Source organism: Lithobates pipiens, unplaced genomic scaffold (assembly GCF_037356315.1).
Source record: "Lithobates pipiens isolate NorthernLeopardFrog02 unplaced genomic scaffold, aLitPip1_a1.2 Scaffold_27, whole genome shotgun sequence".
Lineage (NCBI taxonomy): Eukaryota > Metazoa > Chordata > Amphibia > Anura > Ranidae > Lithobates > Lithobates pipiens.
In genome coordinates, this window is record NW_027507788.1 from 189,246,273 (window position 1) to 189,265,254 (window position 18,982).

Sequence of the window (18,982 nt, forward strand, 5' to 3'; positions counted from 1 at the left end):
TGCGCAGTAGGGAACCGGGAAATGAACCCGAAAGGCTCCATTTCCTGATTCCCATACCCAAGATGGCGGCGGCAGCACCCGAGAGACGATCGAGAGATCGGCTTCGGGTGCTGACATCGCGGGCGCGCTGGACAGGTAAGTGTCACTATTTTAAAAGTCAGCAGCTGCAGTATTTGTAGCTGCTGGCTTTTAAAAAAAAAAAAAAAAAACGCGGAGTCCCGGCGGACTCCCGCTTTAAGGTGATTGGTTAACCTAACCTTCTATGCAGAGCTTCACTAGATTTTGCACTCTCCAGTTTTAGTAATAGTAAATCAATCAACCTCTGTGTGTTTTCCTATTCAGTTTCATATTCCTTTAATGGCAAAGTTACTGTGCAAAACAAACTGTTATAAAATGAAAGAACAACTAAGCATAACATAAATATGGCAGAAGGCCATTATTCTATTTCACAGTTGTTCTGTAAAAAATATATTAACATATGATATTTTTATTTTATTTTTATTTTTTTCAACTTAAATGAGAACTAATTTAGTTTCCCTAAGTTCTAGTGCCTAAGGTGTCAGCAGCTGCATGTGCAATAAAACTATATGTAATATGTAGTATGTAGCTGCGGGTTACATACATAATCATACAGTATACCTCACTGTGTTCTAGGTACGGGCAGAGACTTCCCAAAACACAGACTAGTCTACATTGCTTGCTGCGATTGGCTGAGCGCCACTGTTATAGACCAGACTGTAGACTAAACAGTGGCGCTCAGCCAATCGCAGCAAGCAATGTAGACTAGTCTTTGTTTCTGGAAGTCTCCGCCCTTACCCAGAACACAGTGCGGTATACTGTATGCATGTAGCCATCGAAAGATACATAACAGATATACATACAATTTTGCACATGTAGTGGGCTGACAGCTTAGGGAGAGACATAGTTTGTCCCAACAACAAACAATGGTGGTTATTTACTAAAGGAAAAATCCCTTAAATTTAGAGTGACTGCACTTCCAAGTGCACTTTCTGTGCAAAGTGGATTTGCCTTTCGTAAACAACCCCCTCTTTGTACAGTAGTTGGAAGCTGGAGCTGAAGTTCTCTCTTAAATTGAAGAAGTGCAAAAAAAAAAAACTGTAGAAGAACTACAATGAACAACCAATGGCACAACTAGACAACTGGAACATACTATGTTCAAATTGTGTCCAATAGCACAGTCTAAATATACCAATTAATTTACTATGTTCAACATAGAAAATGAATTGGATTGTGCTTTCTAAATCTATTTCAGTAAAAGTGACAAAAAAAGTGTCTTTCTCACAGGAGAGGCGGTTCCTCTTCTCATCAAGAATATGAGATGCTAGACTGAATAGTCTATCACTCTCTGTACTGGTGCTTGGGGCAAATAAATATCTGTGGGCTAAGGATGAGCTTCGAGTTCGAGTTGAACTCATGTTCGACTCGAACATTGCCTGTTCGCCTGTTTGGCGAACAGTGAACAATTTGGGGTGTTCGCGGCAAATTCGAAAAGCCGTGGAACACCGTGTACAAGTCTATGGGAGAAATCTAAAGTGCTAATTTTAAAGGCTAATATGCAAGTTATTGTCCCACAGTAAGGATGAGCCAAACACCCTCCGGTTGGGTTCGCACCGGAACCTGCGAACAGACCTAAACTTCGTGTGAACTTTAGAATCCTATTAAAGTCTATGGGACTTGAACGTTCAAAAACTAAAGTGCTAATTTTAAAGGCTAATATGCAAGTTATTGTCCTAAAAAGTTTTTGGGGACCTGGGTCCTGCCCCAAGGGACATGTATCAATGCAAAAAAAGTTTTAAAAGTTTTTTCAGGAGCAGTGATTTTAATAATGCTTAAAGTGAAACAATAAAAGTGTAATATTCCTTCAAATTTCATACCTGGGGGGTGTCTATAGTATGCCTATAAAGGGGCGCAGGTTTCCCGTGCTTAGAACTGTCCCTGCACAAAGTGTAATTTCTGCAGGAAAAAAAGTCATTTAAAATCACTTGCGGCTATAATGAATTGTCGGCTCCCCGTAATACAGAGAACAGTCATTGAAAGTCATTGATAAAAAAAAAAAATGACGTGGGGTTCCCCCTAAATATGGATGGATTTTAAGGGGAACTCCACGCCAAATTAAAATAAAAAATGGTGTGGAGTTCCCCCTAAAAATCCATACCAGACCCTTTATCTGATCACGCAACCTGGCAGGCCGCAGGAAAAGAGGGGGGTGAGAGAGTGCCCCCCCTCCTGAACCGTACCAGGCCACATGCCCTCAACATTGGGAGGATGCTTTGGGGGTCTGTGACCCCTCAAAGCACCTTGTCCCTATGTTGATGAGGACAAGGGCCTCATCCCTACAACCCTGGCCTGTGGTTGTGGGGGTCTGCGGGTGGGGGACTTATCAGAATCTGGAAGCCCCCTTTAACAAGGGGACCCCCAGTTTACAGCTCCCCAGTTTGAAATGGTAAAGGGGGTACAAAAGTACCCCTACCATTTCACAAAGAAAGTGTAAAATAATGTTAAAAAAGACACACACACCGTTGAAAAAGTCCTTTATTAAAAATATTAAAAAAAAAAAAAAAGATTCCAGCAGTGGTAATCCACTCTTGCTATCCAGCGACGGATGATCATCTCTCCGGGGTCCAGCGATGGCTGATCTGATCCAGCGACGGGTGATCTCTTCCTCCAGTGTAGCAAATCCATCCATCCTCTGATTCCACTGGCGGAGACACTGCGGGGATCCCGGCAGCCTGACATTTCTTATATGAGGAGGGTGGAGCCACCCGTCACCTGACCCCGCCCCCTCTGACGCAGGAGAGGCTCCATTAGCACTGTGGCTGCCCTCACACAAAGATATAGTGACACAAACCTATTTCTCCTTATTTGACCTTAGAGTTATGGTTACTTAAAGTGGTTCTAAATCCTAATTTTGTTTACCTTAATATTTTCCTTGCATTAAGGTAAAAAATATTTAGGCACCAGTATCTCCTCCTTACCCCCAGACCCCCCCCCCTCTTTTTACCTGAACCCTCATTTGACCCAGCGCTGTGCACATCTGTAGCTCTTCTTTCCCCTCAATTCATGGTCTTGCTGGATTTGCTGCTGTCAAACAAAACCAGTGGCAAGGGATTTGGGGGTGGGGCTGAGTTCCGCTGTCTGTGTCTATAGATGCAGACAGTGAGGATTGGAAGCAAGCCCACACAGGTACCCCTATAGAAAGTGGAGGGGAGGGGAGGAGCCGGGAGCGTCAGCAGGGAATTCAAGAAGAAAGGGTTCAGGGCTGGTCTGTGAAATTCCTTTGCATAAAACAGGTAAATATAACCCTGTTTTGTTTTAAATGGCTTACAAGCATATTGAGTATGAGGTGTTACATATGCTACTTTCCCCCTTACACTCCCATATGTGCCACATCATCTTTCATATATACTTTACTGTCTTTATTTTTTACATAATTTCTATTATTTTCCTAACAGGTAATCTCTACTTCACTAGCTGCAAAATGCCCTCCTGGAGAATATGAGATTAATGATTTATGCTGTCCAATGTGTCATATAGGTAAGTGAGATGTAAAATTCCATGTTCCCAACTGCTTTATTGTTAAAATTTAGAGTTGTCTTCACAATCACGAGTTCTTCATTTTTACTCAACATGTAAAGTTTAACCACTTACTGGAAGGTTTTACCCCCTTCATGACCAGGCCATTATTTGCTATTTAGCAATGTGCTCCTTTTGCAATTGCATCCTCACGCAACACTGTTGAAAGGCAACATATTTTATTTCTTAAAGCGGGAGTCCACCGGGACTCCGCGTTTTTTTTTTTTTTTTTTTTAAAAGCCAGCAGCTACAAATACTGCAGCTGCTGACTTTTAAATAGTGGCACTTACCTGTCCAGCGCGCCCGCGATGTCGGCACCCGAAGCCGATCGCTCGCTCGGCTGCCGGGTCCCGCCGCCATCTTGGATATGGAAATCAGGAAATGGAGCCTTTCGGCTTCATTTCCCGGTTCCCTACTGCGCATGCGCGAGCCGCGCGGCGCAATCCGGACGGTCCCCGCTGCCTCTGGGAGCTGTGTGTTTCCCAGCAGGCAGCGGGGCACTTGCTGAAGGGGGCGGGCGCTTGCGGAACGTACGCCCCGTTACGCAGAGAGCTAGCCCGGAAGTGAGTGCAGTTACCTGGATTATCCAGGTAACTGCACCCCCCTCCCCCCTGAAAGGTGCCGATTGTGGCGCCGGAGGGGGGGGGGGGATTCCGATGAGCGGAGGTCCATTTTAGGGTGGACCTCCGCTTTAATACAAGAGGTGTTTGAAATATTAACTATGGCTATACCAAGCCTCCGCATTCTTGGGGGCTGTCTGGAATGTAACAAGTTGCACATCAAAGCTTTGTAGCATATCAGAATCTTCATCTGAAAGAAGAAGTCGGGCCCTCTATCAAGGCTGAACAACAGCTTGGTTCCTGACCAACTGGTGTGATAACGCTCTGCAAGCAAGCTTCAAAAAGGACCATGGCTGACAAGATGATTGATGAATGCCCTGCTACAGAAGATCAAAGGGAAAGCTAAGAACTGCCCCTAGAGGCCAATACAGCAGGATGGACAGAAATATAATATATTAAAAGGACTACCTGTTGCAATATCTCATTGGACAGGAGGCTAGTGGGGTGTGGTTAGGAGTGGGTCTGAATGAATGTGTAAAAAGTGCACACAGAAGGAAAATTTGCCAATTTTCCCCCTTGGCTCTTGCCTGATGGCTCTCTGAGCCTCATGACTCTCTCTGTTACCATCTTGAGCCTAGCTGATGAGACAGCCTTGCGATAAGTATCTTTGATGTTCTTGTGTTATTTGCTCTATAGTATTTTCATGTTTGCATTTTCTTATTTTATTGAGAAACAAGTAAGACATTGGTTTATTAAGCAGTGTGTTTGTTTTCATAACTAACCTTATATTATTTTGCTATCAATAGTAATATTATCAGAATTTTAATAGACTAGCTAACCCTAGGAATAGACAAATTAATACATATATGGAATAAATAGAGGGAATCTGTAACCACCCTCAGATAATATTTTAGATTTTATTTCAAACACTGTAACCAATTTACAATTACCGTATTTGTCGGCGTATAACATGCACAGGAGTATAACACGCACCTTAATTTTAAGAGGGAAGTTTCAGGAAAAACAACTTTGAATTCAAGTAAGGGTCAGTGCCCATCAATGCAGCCTGATTGGTGCCCATCTGCAGCCTCCTCATATCACTGCAGCCTGAACAATACCCATCTGCAGCCTCAATGCAGCTCGATCAATGCCTGTCTGCAGCCCATCTCATCAATGAAGCCTGAACAATGCTCATCTGCAGCCTCAGTGCAGCCTGATCAATGCCCATCTGCAGCCCATCTCATCACTGCAGCCTGATTAATGCCCGTTTTTAGCCTCAATGCTCATCTGCAGCCTCACAATCTTTTATCAATGCAGCCTGACCAGTGCAGGAAATCACTGAGCCGTCATCTCCTGTTTACTCGGCTCTCACTCAGCAGTCACACACACAGAGTCCCGCCTCCGCCATTGGCATTGGACCAGCTCCTGTGATAGACAGAACACTGAACCAATGCCAGTGGTGGAGGTGGGACTGTGTGTGTAACGTGAGAGCTGAGTTAGTGCAGAGTAAACAGATGCTGGCTCGTGAATTCCGTCGACCCTCCTTCCCCTCTGAGATACACTATCAGCATATAACACGCACCCGTGATTTGCCCCCTATTTTCAGGGTTAAAAAGTGCATGTTATATGCCAATAAATACGTTATATAATTTTTTTTCCACACAACTAGAGCTTGCTTTTGGTGGTATTTGATCACCACAGGTTTTTTTATTTTTTTGCTATATAAATGAAAAAATAACGAAAATGAAAGAATACCACAATCCACAGGAGTGGCATTCTGTGCACAACTAACACAGGATGGTTGACGTAAATGTACATCCTCCAGCCTGCCGCCTGCTATAAATGTGGTTAAGAAACTGTTTAGAAACATTCTGAGTACACCCCTCACATTTTTGTAAATATTTTATTATATCTTTTCATTTGACAACACTGACGAAATGACACTGTGATTCAATGTAAAGTAGTGAGTGTTCAGCTTATATAACAGTGTAAATTTGCTGTCCCCTCAAAATAACTCAACACACAACCAGTAATGTCTAAACCGCTGGCAACAAAAGTGAGTACACCCCTAAGTGAAAATGTCCAAATTGGGTCCAATTAGCCATTTTTCCTCCCCGTGTCATGTGACTCGTTAGTGTTATGAGGTCTCAGGTGAGAATGGGGAGCAGGCATTTTAAATTTGGTGTTATCACTCTCATTCTCTCATACTGGTCACTGCAAGTTCAACATGGCACGTCATGGCAAAGAACTCTACATAAAGATGGCCTATAAGAAGATTGCCAAGACCCTGAAACTGAGCTGCAGCATGGTGGCCAAGACCATACATCGGTTTAACAGGACAGGTTCCATTTAGAACAGTCCTCGCCATGGTCGACCAAAGAGGTTGAGTGCACATGCTCAAATCCAGAGGTTGTCTTTGGGAAATAGACATATGATGCCATGTACACACAACCGGACTTTCCGGCAGACTAGGTCCGACGGTCTTCCCGACTGACTTTTCAGCGAAGTTCCGACTGACTTTCCGAAACTAACGGACTTGGCCACACACTATCACACCAAAGTCTGACGGATTTGAACATGACGTACGACCGGACTAGAATAAGGATGTTCATAGCTAGTAGCCAATAGCTGCCCTAGCTTCGGTTTTCGTCCATCGCACTACCATACAGACGATCAGATTTTTCGACTGGACTCGAGTCCGTCAGAAATATTTAACACATGTTCTAAATCTAAAGTCTGTCTGATTTTTTGACAGCAAAGGTCCGATGAAGCCCACACACGATCAAATTGTCCAGCGGATTCGTTCCATCTGACCTTTTCTGTCAAAAAGTGTGCACATGGCATTAGTGCTGCCAGCATTGCTGCAGAGGTTGAAGGGATGGGGGGGTCAGCCTGTCAGTGCTCAGACCATACGCCGCACACTGCATCAAATTGGTCTGCATGGCTGCCATCCCAGAAGGAAGCCTCTTCTAAAGATGATGCACAAGAAAGCCCGCAAACTGTTTGCTGAAGACAAGCAGACTAAGAACATAGATTACTAGAACCATGTCCTGTGGTCTGATGAGACCAAGATAAACATATTTGGTTCAGATGGTGTCCAGCATGTGTGGAGGAAACCAGGTGAGGAGTACAAAGACAAGTGTGTTTTGCCTACAGTCAAGCATGGTGGTGGGAGTGTCATGGTCTGAGTGCTGCCAGCACTGGGGAGCTAGAGTTCATTGAGGGAACCATGAATGCCAACATGTACTGTGACATACTGGAGCAGAGCATGGTCCCCTCCCTTCAGAGACTGGGCCACAGGGCAGTATTCCCATATGATAATGACCCCAAACACAACTCCAAGATGAACATTGCCTTGCAAAAGAAGCTGAGGTAAAGGTGACGGACTGGCCAAGCATGTCTCTGGACCTAAACCCTATTGAGCATCTGTGGGGCATCCTCAAATGGAAGGTGGAAGAGCGCAAGGTCCCTAACATCCACCAGCTCCGTGATGTCATCATGGAGGAGTGGAAGAGGACTCCAGTGACAACCTGTGAAGCTCTGGTGAATGCCATGCCCAAGAGGGTTAAGGCAGTGCTGGAAAATTAATGGTGGCCACACAAAATATTGACAACTTGGGCAGAATTTTGACTTTTTCACTTAGGGGTGTACTCACTTTTGTTGCCAGCGGTTTAGACATTAATGGCTGTGTGTTGAGATATTTTGAGGGGACAGCAAATGTACACTTATACAAGCTGTACACTCACTACTTTACATTGTAGCAAACTGTAATTTCTTTAGTGTTGTCACATGAAAAGATAGAAGAAAAGATTTACAAAAATGTGCGGGGTGTATTCACTTCTGTGAAATACTGTATGACCAATCATTCAAAAAATACCTTGTTGGAGTCTGACATTGCACTCATCACTTGGACTGATCATGCCCCAATTAGTATGACTATTCTACCTAAACACTCTCAAACGACCCATTTTCTATGGAGAACAAATGCATATCTTATCAAAATGCCTACCTATGCTACAGCTATACAAAACCAGATAACTGAATTCTTTAAATATAATGTGGGATCGGTGTCAGACTCCGCCACCCTATGGGGTGCTCATAAAGCATTTAGTAGGGGAATCCTAATGCAACTGAATGCTCAATTCAGGAAAAATAAAATGAAACTTATTGAGAAACTTACTGCTGACATTAAAACATTAGATTCCCAAAACCAATCTCACCCATCACAACTGAAAACTATACTACAAATATTACGACAGGAACTCAGAACGACTTTATTGGATACATTTGAAAAACATACTAGAAAACTTAAAGCTAAATATTACCATACTAGCAACAAAGCAGGAAAAAACATGGCACTTCGGATCAAAGGCAGATATTCCAAATCAAAGATTCCATATCTATACCACCCTATTACTAGAGAAAAATTGCAAGACCCCCAAGACATAGCGAATGCATTTAGCTGTTATTATAGCTCCCTTTACAATCTTAAAGATGATTCTCAAACTCCCACACCTACCCCAAAGATAATAAGTGATTTCTTAGATACTATTAATCTCCCATCATTAACTACTAATCAAATCTCTGATCTTAACGTCCCATTTTCAGTGGAAGAAATTGCTAGAACTATAGACTCCCTGCCCAACAATAAATCTCCGGGCCCAGACGGAATGATAGGAGAATACTATAAATTACTTCGAGATATACTGGCTCCCCACTTATGCTCACTTTTTAACGAAGCGGCATCCAAATCAGAATTTCCGGCTGAGATGCTTCAGGCCTTGATCATAACACTGCCCAAACCAGGCAAAGATCCCAGTGCTCCCCAAAATTTCAGACCGATTTCATTATTGAACATTGACATCAAAATATACGCCAAAGCAATAGCGAATCGACTGATGAACTACATACCAGACCTCATTCACAAAGATCAATCTGGCTTTACTAAAGGTCGACAATCTTCAGATGCAACAAGACGTCTGATTGATATTATACACTTCACTGAGAGACATCAAACGCCTTCTCTGCTCCTTTCTTTGGATGCAGAGAAGGCGTTTGATAGGGTCCATTGGGGCTATTTACAGTCAGTGCTTTTAAAATTCGGCTTTCATGGAAATATTTTATCGTCAATTTTTGCACTGTATAAGGGCCCCTCAGCGAGAGTATACACAAATGATATGATGTCTAGGCCCTTTGGCATCTCGAATGGAACACGACAAGGTTGCCCCTTATCTCCTTTAATATTTAATTTAGCCATCGAACCTCTAGCAGAACGTATACGATCTGACACAAAACTATCTGGTATAAAAATTGGGCAAATAGATAATAAAATAAGTCTGTTCGGAGATGACATAGTGCTTATAGTGTCTGATCCTATTTCATCTCTCCCCAATCTCCAAAATATACTAACGACATTTGGAGCAGCATCATATTATAAAATCAATGAAACTAAGTCCAATATTTTAGACCTAGGATTAGATAACACAACCAGGCAGCTATTGTCTAATAAATACCCCTACCACTGGAAAGACGAGGGGATTTCTTACTTAGGAATCACTCTCACTAACAAAACAAAACAGTTATTTAAAACAAACTTTTTACCATTTAAGAAACATTTTGAAACAGATCTGACAACACTTAGTAAATTCGAATTTACATGGGCTGGTCGCCTGGCAGCTTTCAAAATGATGACCTTACCAAAATTATTATATCAACTCAGGTCCCTTCCAATATGTATCCCTAAATACTACTTTAAATCCTTACAAAGCAGTTTGGGAAAATATCTATGGAATGGCAAAAAATCCCGTTGCGCATACCATATACTAATTAAACATAGAAATATAGGTGGTGCGACCGTACCTGATCTACAGGATTATTATGACGCAACTCTTTTGACCCAATTGCAAGAATGGTTCTTGCCTACTCCTAAAACTTTATGGGGACAAATTGAGAAAGACATCACACGACAGCCTAATATGCAATTCTGGTTACTTAGTAGGAAAATTAAGTCCACAATTACAGCTCAATACCCACCAACGGTGAAAGCGACGCTACACTCTTGGCAGAGAATCATCACATACAAATGGGATAAAACTCCAATAACGGTGTTAAACCCTCCTCTAACAATTATACCAACATTAATTCCTGGCGTACAAATACACGACTGGAATTTGGGTCGGGATATCAAACTTGGTTCCTTCTTCCAACAGGGCTCATTAAAGTCTTTTTCTCAGTTAAGTAATGAATTACAGCTTCCGAATTCTGAACGATCTACATATATTCAAATAGAAAAGTGTCTGCTACACAATCCACAACTCAGAGCTTCAATCCCGGTTAAAATATGGTCTTTCCTCAATAACCATGCCACCTCACAGAAAGGAGTAGCTACAATATACCCAATTCTAGGGGAAAAAAACATACCCAGCAAACTACCTTCCTTCCTTAAATGGGAACAAGATTTGGGGCAAGACTTTTCAATTAAACAATGGATGGCTTCCCTACGAAGCATATATAGGGCCACTGCATGTGTTACACTATGGGAACTGGCACAAAAAATTGTTCAAAGACAATACCTGACTCCACATATCCTAGCAAAATTCAAGGGGAACTCGTCACCTACTTGCTGGAGAAATTGTACCCAATTGGGGACCCTATTTCATATTATGTGGGACTGCCCAAGCTTACATAACTACTGGCAGGCAATCTCCCATTTACTCACTTCCGTAACAGGTATTGTCCTTCAACTTTCACCAGAACTAGCCATTCTGAATATGAATTTACATACGATTCCCAAACAATATCGTAAAGTAGTAACACATATACTTTTAGCTGCGAGACTATCCATAACTAGAAAATGGAAAACTGACTCTCTTCCTACTATGACAGAAGTTATAGAATTAACCCAACTCCACCACTCCTACGAATTGTTATTTCCTAATGACAAATCCCTATATATTAAGGAACAACAACTATGGGAACCTTGGAGTACACGGTACAAAAATTATACTTCCACAATTTAGATAATGCTGATTCTTTAATCATATAGAAGAAAGAACTCCTGTGCGTTTTAATATTTTTTTTTGGATGGCTTTAAAAATAATTTCATAACAAAGTGACAAATATATCACATGTTTGTTTATCTGAATTGAGCTGCGGAGTAAGAATAGATCTTTATTTTCCTTCATAAAAGATAACTGCTGTGTTTGAATTTCCTTTAGGATGTTGGACTAGGTACTCCAAGACACAGATAGATCCCTGTGAGGGGTGTCTTGGGGTCCAGAAGTGGCCATTATCCATATCGCTATTTATAAATCTTACAATAATTATATTACGGACTTTATTATACAAATTCTAAGAGACTTACTCTTGTTCGAGTCCCTTTATGACTATGAATATTAGATACTTGGGAATACTACTTTATTCTTTATTGTGGATTATTTGTTTATATGCTATATTGTGCTGAGAAAACCCTATCACTACATTATACTGTGTTTATGTTACTTTTATTACTATATATTATTTTTTTTTGTTTTGTAACCCTTGTTGTAACTAACTCTGCTAAAAATCTCAATAAAAACATTTGAAAAGAAAAGAAAAAATACCTTGTTCCCCTCTCCAAAAAAGTCATAGAGGTTGATTAAGTTTCGAAATAGGGCAAATCCACAGCTTTTTTGGACTCTCAAAAACTTGACCAGTAATGAAGTCACTGTGGTGTTTGGTCCCTGAGTGAAATTAAAGTGGCCAGTGATGGAGTGTAGACATTATAGATGCTATATGCTGTTCCTCTAGTATTACGCTGTGACAAGTCAAGCCCTAGGGCTTTGCATTGAGTATACTTACAAGAATGCTGCCTTGTGGGAGATGAGTCATTTATATAGTAAAATCAGTCCTTTAATTGGGCAGAAGGCGGAGCCTAATCATACGTGTATGCTGTCATGCTTAAAGTGGTTTGGTACCTAAAAATGAAAGTACATGTTATTAAAATCAACAGATAGCATACTTACCTAAACGAACCCTGAAAAAAAAAAATATTATTTACTTACCTTTTATTTCTGATGTTTCAGCTGACTTCCGGGTTGTCCTCCCGTGGGAGTAGGCGTGGCTATCGTCCTCGCAATGGTCCCTGGGAAATTTGTAAGCTATTTCCCAAGAATCCATGGGGGACAATGAAATTGCGAAATCTCGCGAGATTTCGTTAGGACGCCGGTCATGTGACGAGGACGTGTACGAATTTGCCATTTTTAAAGTGGGCAGGCAGCTGTATCTGCCATTACACTGCTCTCACTGAGCATGTGCAAGATGGAGCGGAGCATGCTGGGAGCCAGACGTCATCATATACCAGGAAGTAAATGCCTGTGGGCTTCAGACGCCCACAGTTAAAATGGAAAACGCCAGAGCAGGTTTTTATAAGTCATCCTGAGGAAAAGATTAGTCGCGCCGGGGGTCAAATAAACGCCGGACGTGGATGCCAATCGAAGGTAGCACTCGCCCACCTGTGAGACAGGTAATAAAAAAAAAAAAAAAAAGAGCGGAATCCCACTTTAAGCATCAGGAAAGGAAAATTACTGTCAGGTATTTTTTTTTCCCATCAAAGTTATAATTTTGACAGCTTTGTAAGTGGGGGTAGAGTGTAGCGTTTTCACAGAGGGAATCGCAGCTACTGACTTTATAAACCTGGCAACATATATTACCGGAGAGACGGTAGTAGAAAGAGTATTTATAGCAGTAAGGCACGTCGTTTCACCCCAAGCATGGAGGCACAGATACACTGCGCAGTTACTTCTGATGTAAGCGATAATTGTATTCGTCAGCACTATAGGCACTTTCCACTAACTAACACAGTATAAACCCAAGCACACAATGCGTATCGGTAGAGGCTGCTATTCACACATGTTATCCGGTAACAACGGTACTCCTTCAGCAGATGGATATAGGCATCTGATACACTTGTCCCGCCCTTACAGCTAGGGCACCATTTTTATTATCCGCAATGGGGAGTATTTCATCTGACCAGGATTGGTGATGATGGACTCCATAGGAACCCTGGGCTATCTCTCACAAGCCGGAACACTCTCCCTATCTTCTCCTATCTCTCTTCCTGACAAGCGGGTTCTCTACCCCTGTCAATGCACACATGTGAACTGCACTAAACATGGCTGGGCTTTCTTATATAAGGTATCCACCCAAAAATGGTGGATCAAATCTCCCCAGATTTGCTGCCCTATCAGGACAGCAGGCTTCTCCAAAATGGTGCTGGAGACAATGATAGAGGCCAGACAACTCTGAACATAGAAAGTGAGTATATACACTTGCTAACCCACTACCTTTTGCAGCCAGCTAGACTGCCCTGCACTACAGCTGCCTACAGCTTAGTCTCAGTAATTTCAGGCTCCCTTCATATAGTGTATTTTCACTTTTCCAGCCTAATTAGGATAATGCCTAGGGGATTATTTATAAGAAAAAAAATGTAAGCGTCTCAGCATTTGCACAACTTTTGTAAATAACCCCTTATTATGTGTATCATATATTTAGTCCCTCTGACAGTTAGTTCCTACTAGTGACCACAATGTGTTTTGACCTGATTTAGGTGTTTCATGAAAATACTGCATTATTGCCACTAAAATGGAGCTGACAATCTTAGGAACTAAACATATTATACACATTTAGAGGATTATTTGCAATGGCCATGCAAATACCGAGACATTTGCACAGCAAATGGTTTTATAAATAGTCCCCCTACTTTATATTTATTACATGTTCCTATTCACACAGCATTACCTAAAAATAATGTTTAAAAATTGCTGCTTACCTTTTTTAATTCTTATTTCTGAAACCTCCAGGACTGAAAGATCCTGCTTAGCTTTCCTTTTTCCAATGTTTGTGATTGGACTGATAATGTTTACCATAATTAACCCTGTCTGCACTGTGCTGGCAGACCTCATTATCAATTGTAAACTAGTTTAACGGGTATATTTGGGTATATTTGATAACTAGCACCACATCCTCAACATTAAGGATTATAAAAAGAAAACGCAAACGTGTTGGAACATTGTACCTTCCATTGTTCTCTTTTCTACCTAAATCTACTATTGATTGCATTGTGACAATTAGAATTGAATCTAACTAAAAAGGTGTATGGGGTAGATGTATACTTCTATATGCATCTAATATGTTTTTAGGAGAACTTAAAGGTCCAAAAGTGTTTGCTAATTTATAATAAAGAAATGTTTTTATAATATTGGTATATTATGCTTTTTTTCTAAGGATAAAAGGATTGGCACCTAAAGAGTCCCATATACCCACATTTTTTGACAAGTTGTAAACTAGATTTGACCCCTATATGAGCTAACAACGGGTTAAAGATCTAGAAGCTGGGCTTTTGCATTGTATGTTGAGAGAAAGCTCAGTGTGTCTCTATGTCATTAGAGACAGAGTCACTGTGAAATTGTTCAGAGTGGCCTGCAGTCTGTCCAATGACCTTTTCCAAACAAATTTTTAAAAGGTAGGAGAATCTTTAATTATTATTTTTAGGTGTGATTGGGGACACGCAATAAACACATACTGAGGGTTTTCTCAAATTTTACAGCAAAGGTGGAAATACACTTTAAATTGGACGACCAGTCACATACCTGACACGTCACTGAACCTCAAGTGGTTATACCAGGATAAGGCCTGTAACTGTACTATTTTTAAGAGCAGTTGGCTTTTTGTAAAAGCAATCCTAATGGCTAACTAGCTGCTGGATTGTTTTTACAAGACTCGAAAGGGGAGGTTTCCCCCTCCCGCCGCCTTCCACAGCTTTCATCGGGATCTCCTACTGGGAGTTCCATTCGACCTGCCGATGCTGCTGCCGGCTGATCAGAGCCGAACAAAGCCTAGATCGGCTTGGTTTGGCTCTGTGATATAGTAACCCAGAGGCGACGACCTGTTATCACTTCCAGTTTATCCAGATGTAAATGGTGCCATTTTTAAAAATCAAAAGCATTCAATCTAGGTGTGATTAAATGCTTTTAGAGGCAGAGGATGGATCTGGGGTCGTATAGACCCCAGATCTCTCCATAAAGAATAACTGTCACATGCCTATTGTGTTCCATGGGATGTTTACATTCCTTGTGACAGCAATAAAAGTTATAAAAGAAAAAAAATTAAAGCGATGGTATAAAGGTATAAATGTAAATGTCCCCATTTCCCATGCTCACATGCAAAGGCGACCGCATGCAAACAGCGATCGTCCCTCACGTGTGAGGTATCACAGTGAATGTCAGATCATGGGCAGTAATCTTAGCACCAGACCTTCTGTGTAAATCTAAAGTGGTAACCTGTAAAGGCTTTTAAAGCATTGCCTATGGATAGTTAAATATATATATTTTGGCACCATTGTGTGGGCATGCACAATTTTAAAGCATGACTCGTTTGGTATCTATTTACTAGGCATAACGTTATTTTTTATATTTTACCAAAAAATGGGTTATGTATTGTGTTTTTTTGCATTAACATTTAAAAAAACTGCGTTTGAAAAACAACTGCGCAAATACCATGTGATTGTAAAAAATTGCAAAACAAAATTTATTCTCTAGGACCTCCACTTTAAAAAAAATATATAATGTTTGGGTGTTCTAAGAAATTTTCTAGCAAGAAATATTGATTGTTAGTGTTACATGTATACAAAAAGTACTAGAGAAGGCCTGGCCTTAAAGTGGTTTATTAACATGTGCCTTATGATAAATCCCGCTCTGCCCATTCCCCAATTTCTTGTCTAAAATTATAGAAAGTAAAGTGAAGGTACAGTAGCTCACAGACAGTATTCCTTTGTTTTAAATAGTTATCCTTCCCATTCTACTTAAAAATTGAAAAAAAAAAAAAAAAATGATTAGAGTTGGGCTTTAAACAGTACAAATAAGTCAGCAATGAGCTGTGTCCCCATATTTGAGAACAGTCATAGAAAATCGGGTTTTAAATCGATGGATAATCACCAAGGGTTTAAACACTGACAACTTTCAATTCAGTATTATTTCCAATGTCGATTATTAGCAAAGACAAATGTCAAAAAATCTGATACTGGCCAGATATGTAGTCTGTAACAGCATTTGCCTGTCTTTTTTCCTCCTAGGTACAGTTGTAAAAACCCATTGCACGTCAGCATCTAGCAGTAATGTGTGCATACCATGTGTTAAAGGAACATACATGGATCATCCAAATGGAGTCACTAAATGTCGCAAATGTACAGAGTGTGATACTGGCAAGTGATACTTTTTTTTTTCTTAACCTTTGTGTCTCTTTGGTGTATTTCTCCTGTATGTTTGCTTTTTAAAAGGGTGACAAAATCTCACTTACCACCAGCTTATAACTAAGTGGCAAATTATTGTATAACAGTTTTACATTTATTTCATTTAATATGGACTACTGAATACTTTTTAACCACTTTTGCTCCTGAAGGTTTTACCCCATTCATGACCTCGCCATTTTGTGCTATTCAGCACTGCACTACTTTAACTGGTAATTGTGCAGTCATGCAAAACTACACAAACAAACAATTTGACACTAACTGATGCTGGCTGAGAACTGACTAACTGACACAGACACCACCAGTGACACTATTACAGCAATCAGTGCTAATACTACACAGTCACTGTACTAATGACACTGACTGGGAAGGGGTTTACATCTTGGGCAATCAAAGGGTTAAATGTGTGCCTAACTATGTATAATGTGTGCAATGTGTGTTGCTTTTTGCTAAAGATCTCTTTATTCCTTATAAGAGATATAAGAAACAGAGAGATCATTCCCTCTGTACAGAGCTCTGTGTTGATTGTCTGCACAGGGCTCTAGGCATAGGTGTGCGTAGCCTATTGTATTAGGGTGTGCCCCCCAAAACTCAAACACACATGCCTTTCTCTGCAGCCTCACCTGCACAGGACAATGAATGAATGGGAAGTTCTCTGTGCTGAATGGCTTTCTGTTCATTCACAAACTGAAGCATAGTAAACACTTATTTGCTTAGTAAATAAGACACTTTACTATGCTTCAGCTATGATCAAACACAGTGAGAGTGAGTGTGTTCACTATATTCATTTAGAAAAGAAAGGGGTCAGTAAATGGCATATTGACTAGCCCCTTCCCCTGCTCTCCTTCCTGAAACATCCTCAGCAGCTGGGGGAGAGGGGAGTAATATTTATGTTGTGTAAGTGTGTAGTAGCAAGGCCCCAGACCTCTAGAGGCCTAATGGTGACCTCCAGAGTCAGGTAGAGCTGACATCCTCTTTGGTAGAGTGGGTTATAAGGCATGGTGGGTGTAATACAAGCTGAAGTGATGGGCGCAAGACACTTTTTAAAAACAAAGAGATTTATTTGTCTTTTAAACAAGAACTGTGGAGGAGAGGGTTAGGGCCAGGACTCCCTTAAAGGGAAGTTTTACCCAACTTCCGCTGTCTGGATTGCTCCCCCCCCCCCCCCCCCGGTGTCACATTTGGAACCTTTCAGGGGCAAAGGGCAGCAGATACCTGTCTAATACAGGTATTTGCTCCCACTTCCTTTGAAAGATCGCCACAGCAGTGATCTACACCATGTCTGGCCCTTCCCCCCTCCCGCTGTCTTCTGAGAGACACACAGGTCCCAGAAGACAGCAGGGACCACTCAGAATGCGCAGCGTGACTTGCGCATGCACAGTAGGGAACCAGGCTTCGCAGCTGATTATTTAACTGAAGATGCCGACGCCTCCATCTGGGAGTCGGGGAACAGGTTGGCTTTGGGTGAGGATATCACGGGCACCCTGGGCAGGTAAGTGTCCTTATATTAAAAGTCAGCAGCTGCAGTATTTATAGCTGCTGACTTTATTTTTTATTTTATTTTTTGGGGCGTAACTCCGCTTTAAGTAGATGCAATGACAACTGGCAGACTCTGAGACTTCTAAAGGTAGACAGCTATACAGTGGAAGGCCTCCAGCCGGACACCACTTCTGTATTGGTAGGACTGCTGTCTCCTATGGCAACAAATCTTGTAAGTCTCTAACGGTAGTTGTATTTAACTATTGGTAACACAAATAGTTCTCCTCGCACTCTACAGTCTCTCACTGTTGGTCTTCACTCAATAAGCTCCCAGTCTCTGAGACTCTCATACCAATCTCCCCTGGATCCCCTGAGCTCCCTGGCTTGGTACTCACTAATGCTCCTCAAATGTCACCTCTGCTGCCCCGCTGGGTCCCTAGCTTGGCGACAACATCCCCTCTACCTCCGACCATAACTGGTTCCCCGTCTGGCTGAACTGTTACTCTCGGTTGGACTCCAATCCCGCAGTCCCAACCCTGCACTGCTTCTCCTGCCTCGGGATAGGTCCTCAGACAGCCTAACAGCCAGATGTCTCCGGGATAGGCCTCAGTCTTCTGGCCTACCAGCCCAGGCAGCATAACGCACGTTCACCCAGAGAGCCGTCCAGGTGGCACAGAACCCCCGATCACCTGACTCCACCCAAATAAATAGGCTCTCCCGGCTGCTTTTATGTACATAGACTTACGTTATATATATATATATATATATATATATATATATATATATATATATATATATACATATGTGTGTGTGTGTGTATGTGTGTGTATATATATATATATATATATATATATATATATATTGTAAGGGATCTTCCCGGGGTAGGGTGTGTTTGGACACAGTTCACAGCAGACTTGGAATTTATAAAGCAGATCTTGGCGTTTATTCGTGGTACAAACAGTCCAGCAAACAAAATATACAGCAACACCGTGCTTTCTAAGTACAACAAAAATAAAAGTCCTAGCCCGGCTGGGCGCTTACTAACAGGTTCTGCTCACCTATCTGA

The 18,982-nt window shown here is 41.5% G+C and overlaps 1 protein-coding gene across 1 annotated transcript in view; it reads left to right on the forward strand.

The window, feature by feature from the left end:
• LOC143934432 (tumor necrosis factor receptor superfamily member 14-like) overlaps positions 1-18,982 on the forward strand; it is an 87,370-nt gene that overhangs the window by 29,843 nt on the left and 38,545 nt on the right. The window contains exons 2-3 of the mRNA XM_077458045.1: positions 3,474-3,555; positions 16,264-16,392. Of these exons, the coding sequence (XP_077314171.1) occupies positions 3,474-3,555; positions 16,264-16,392 (211 nt within the window). The remainder of the gene's footprint in view (positions 1-3,473; positions 3,556-16,263; positions 16,393-18,982) is intronic.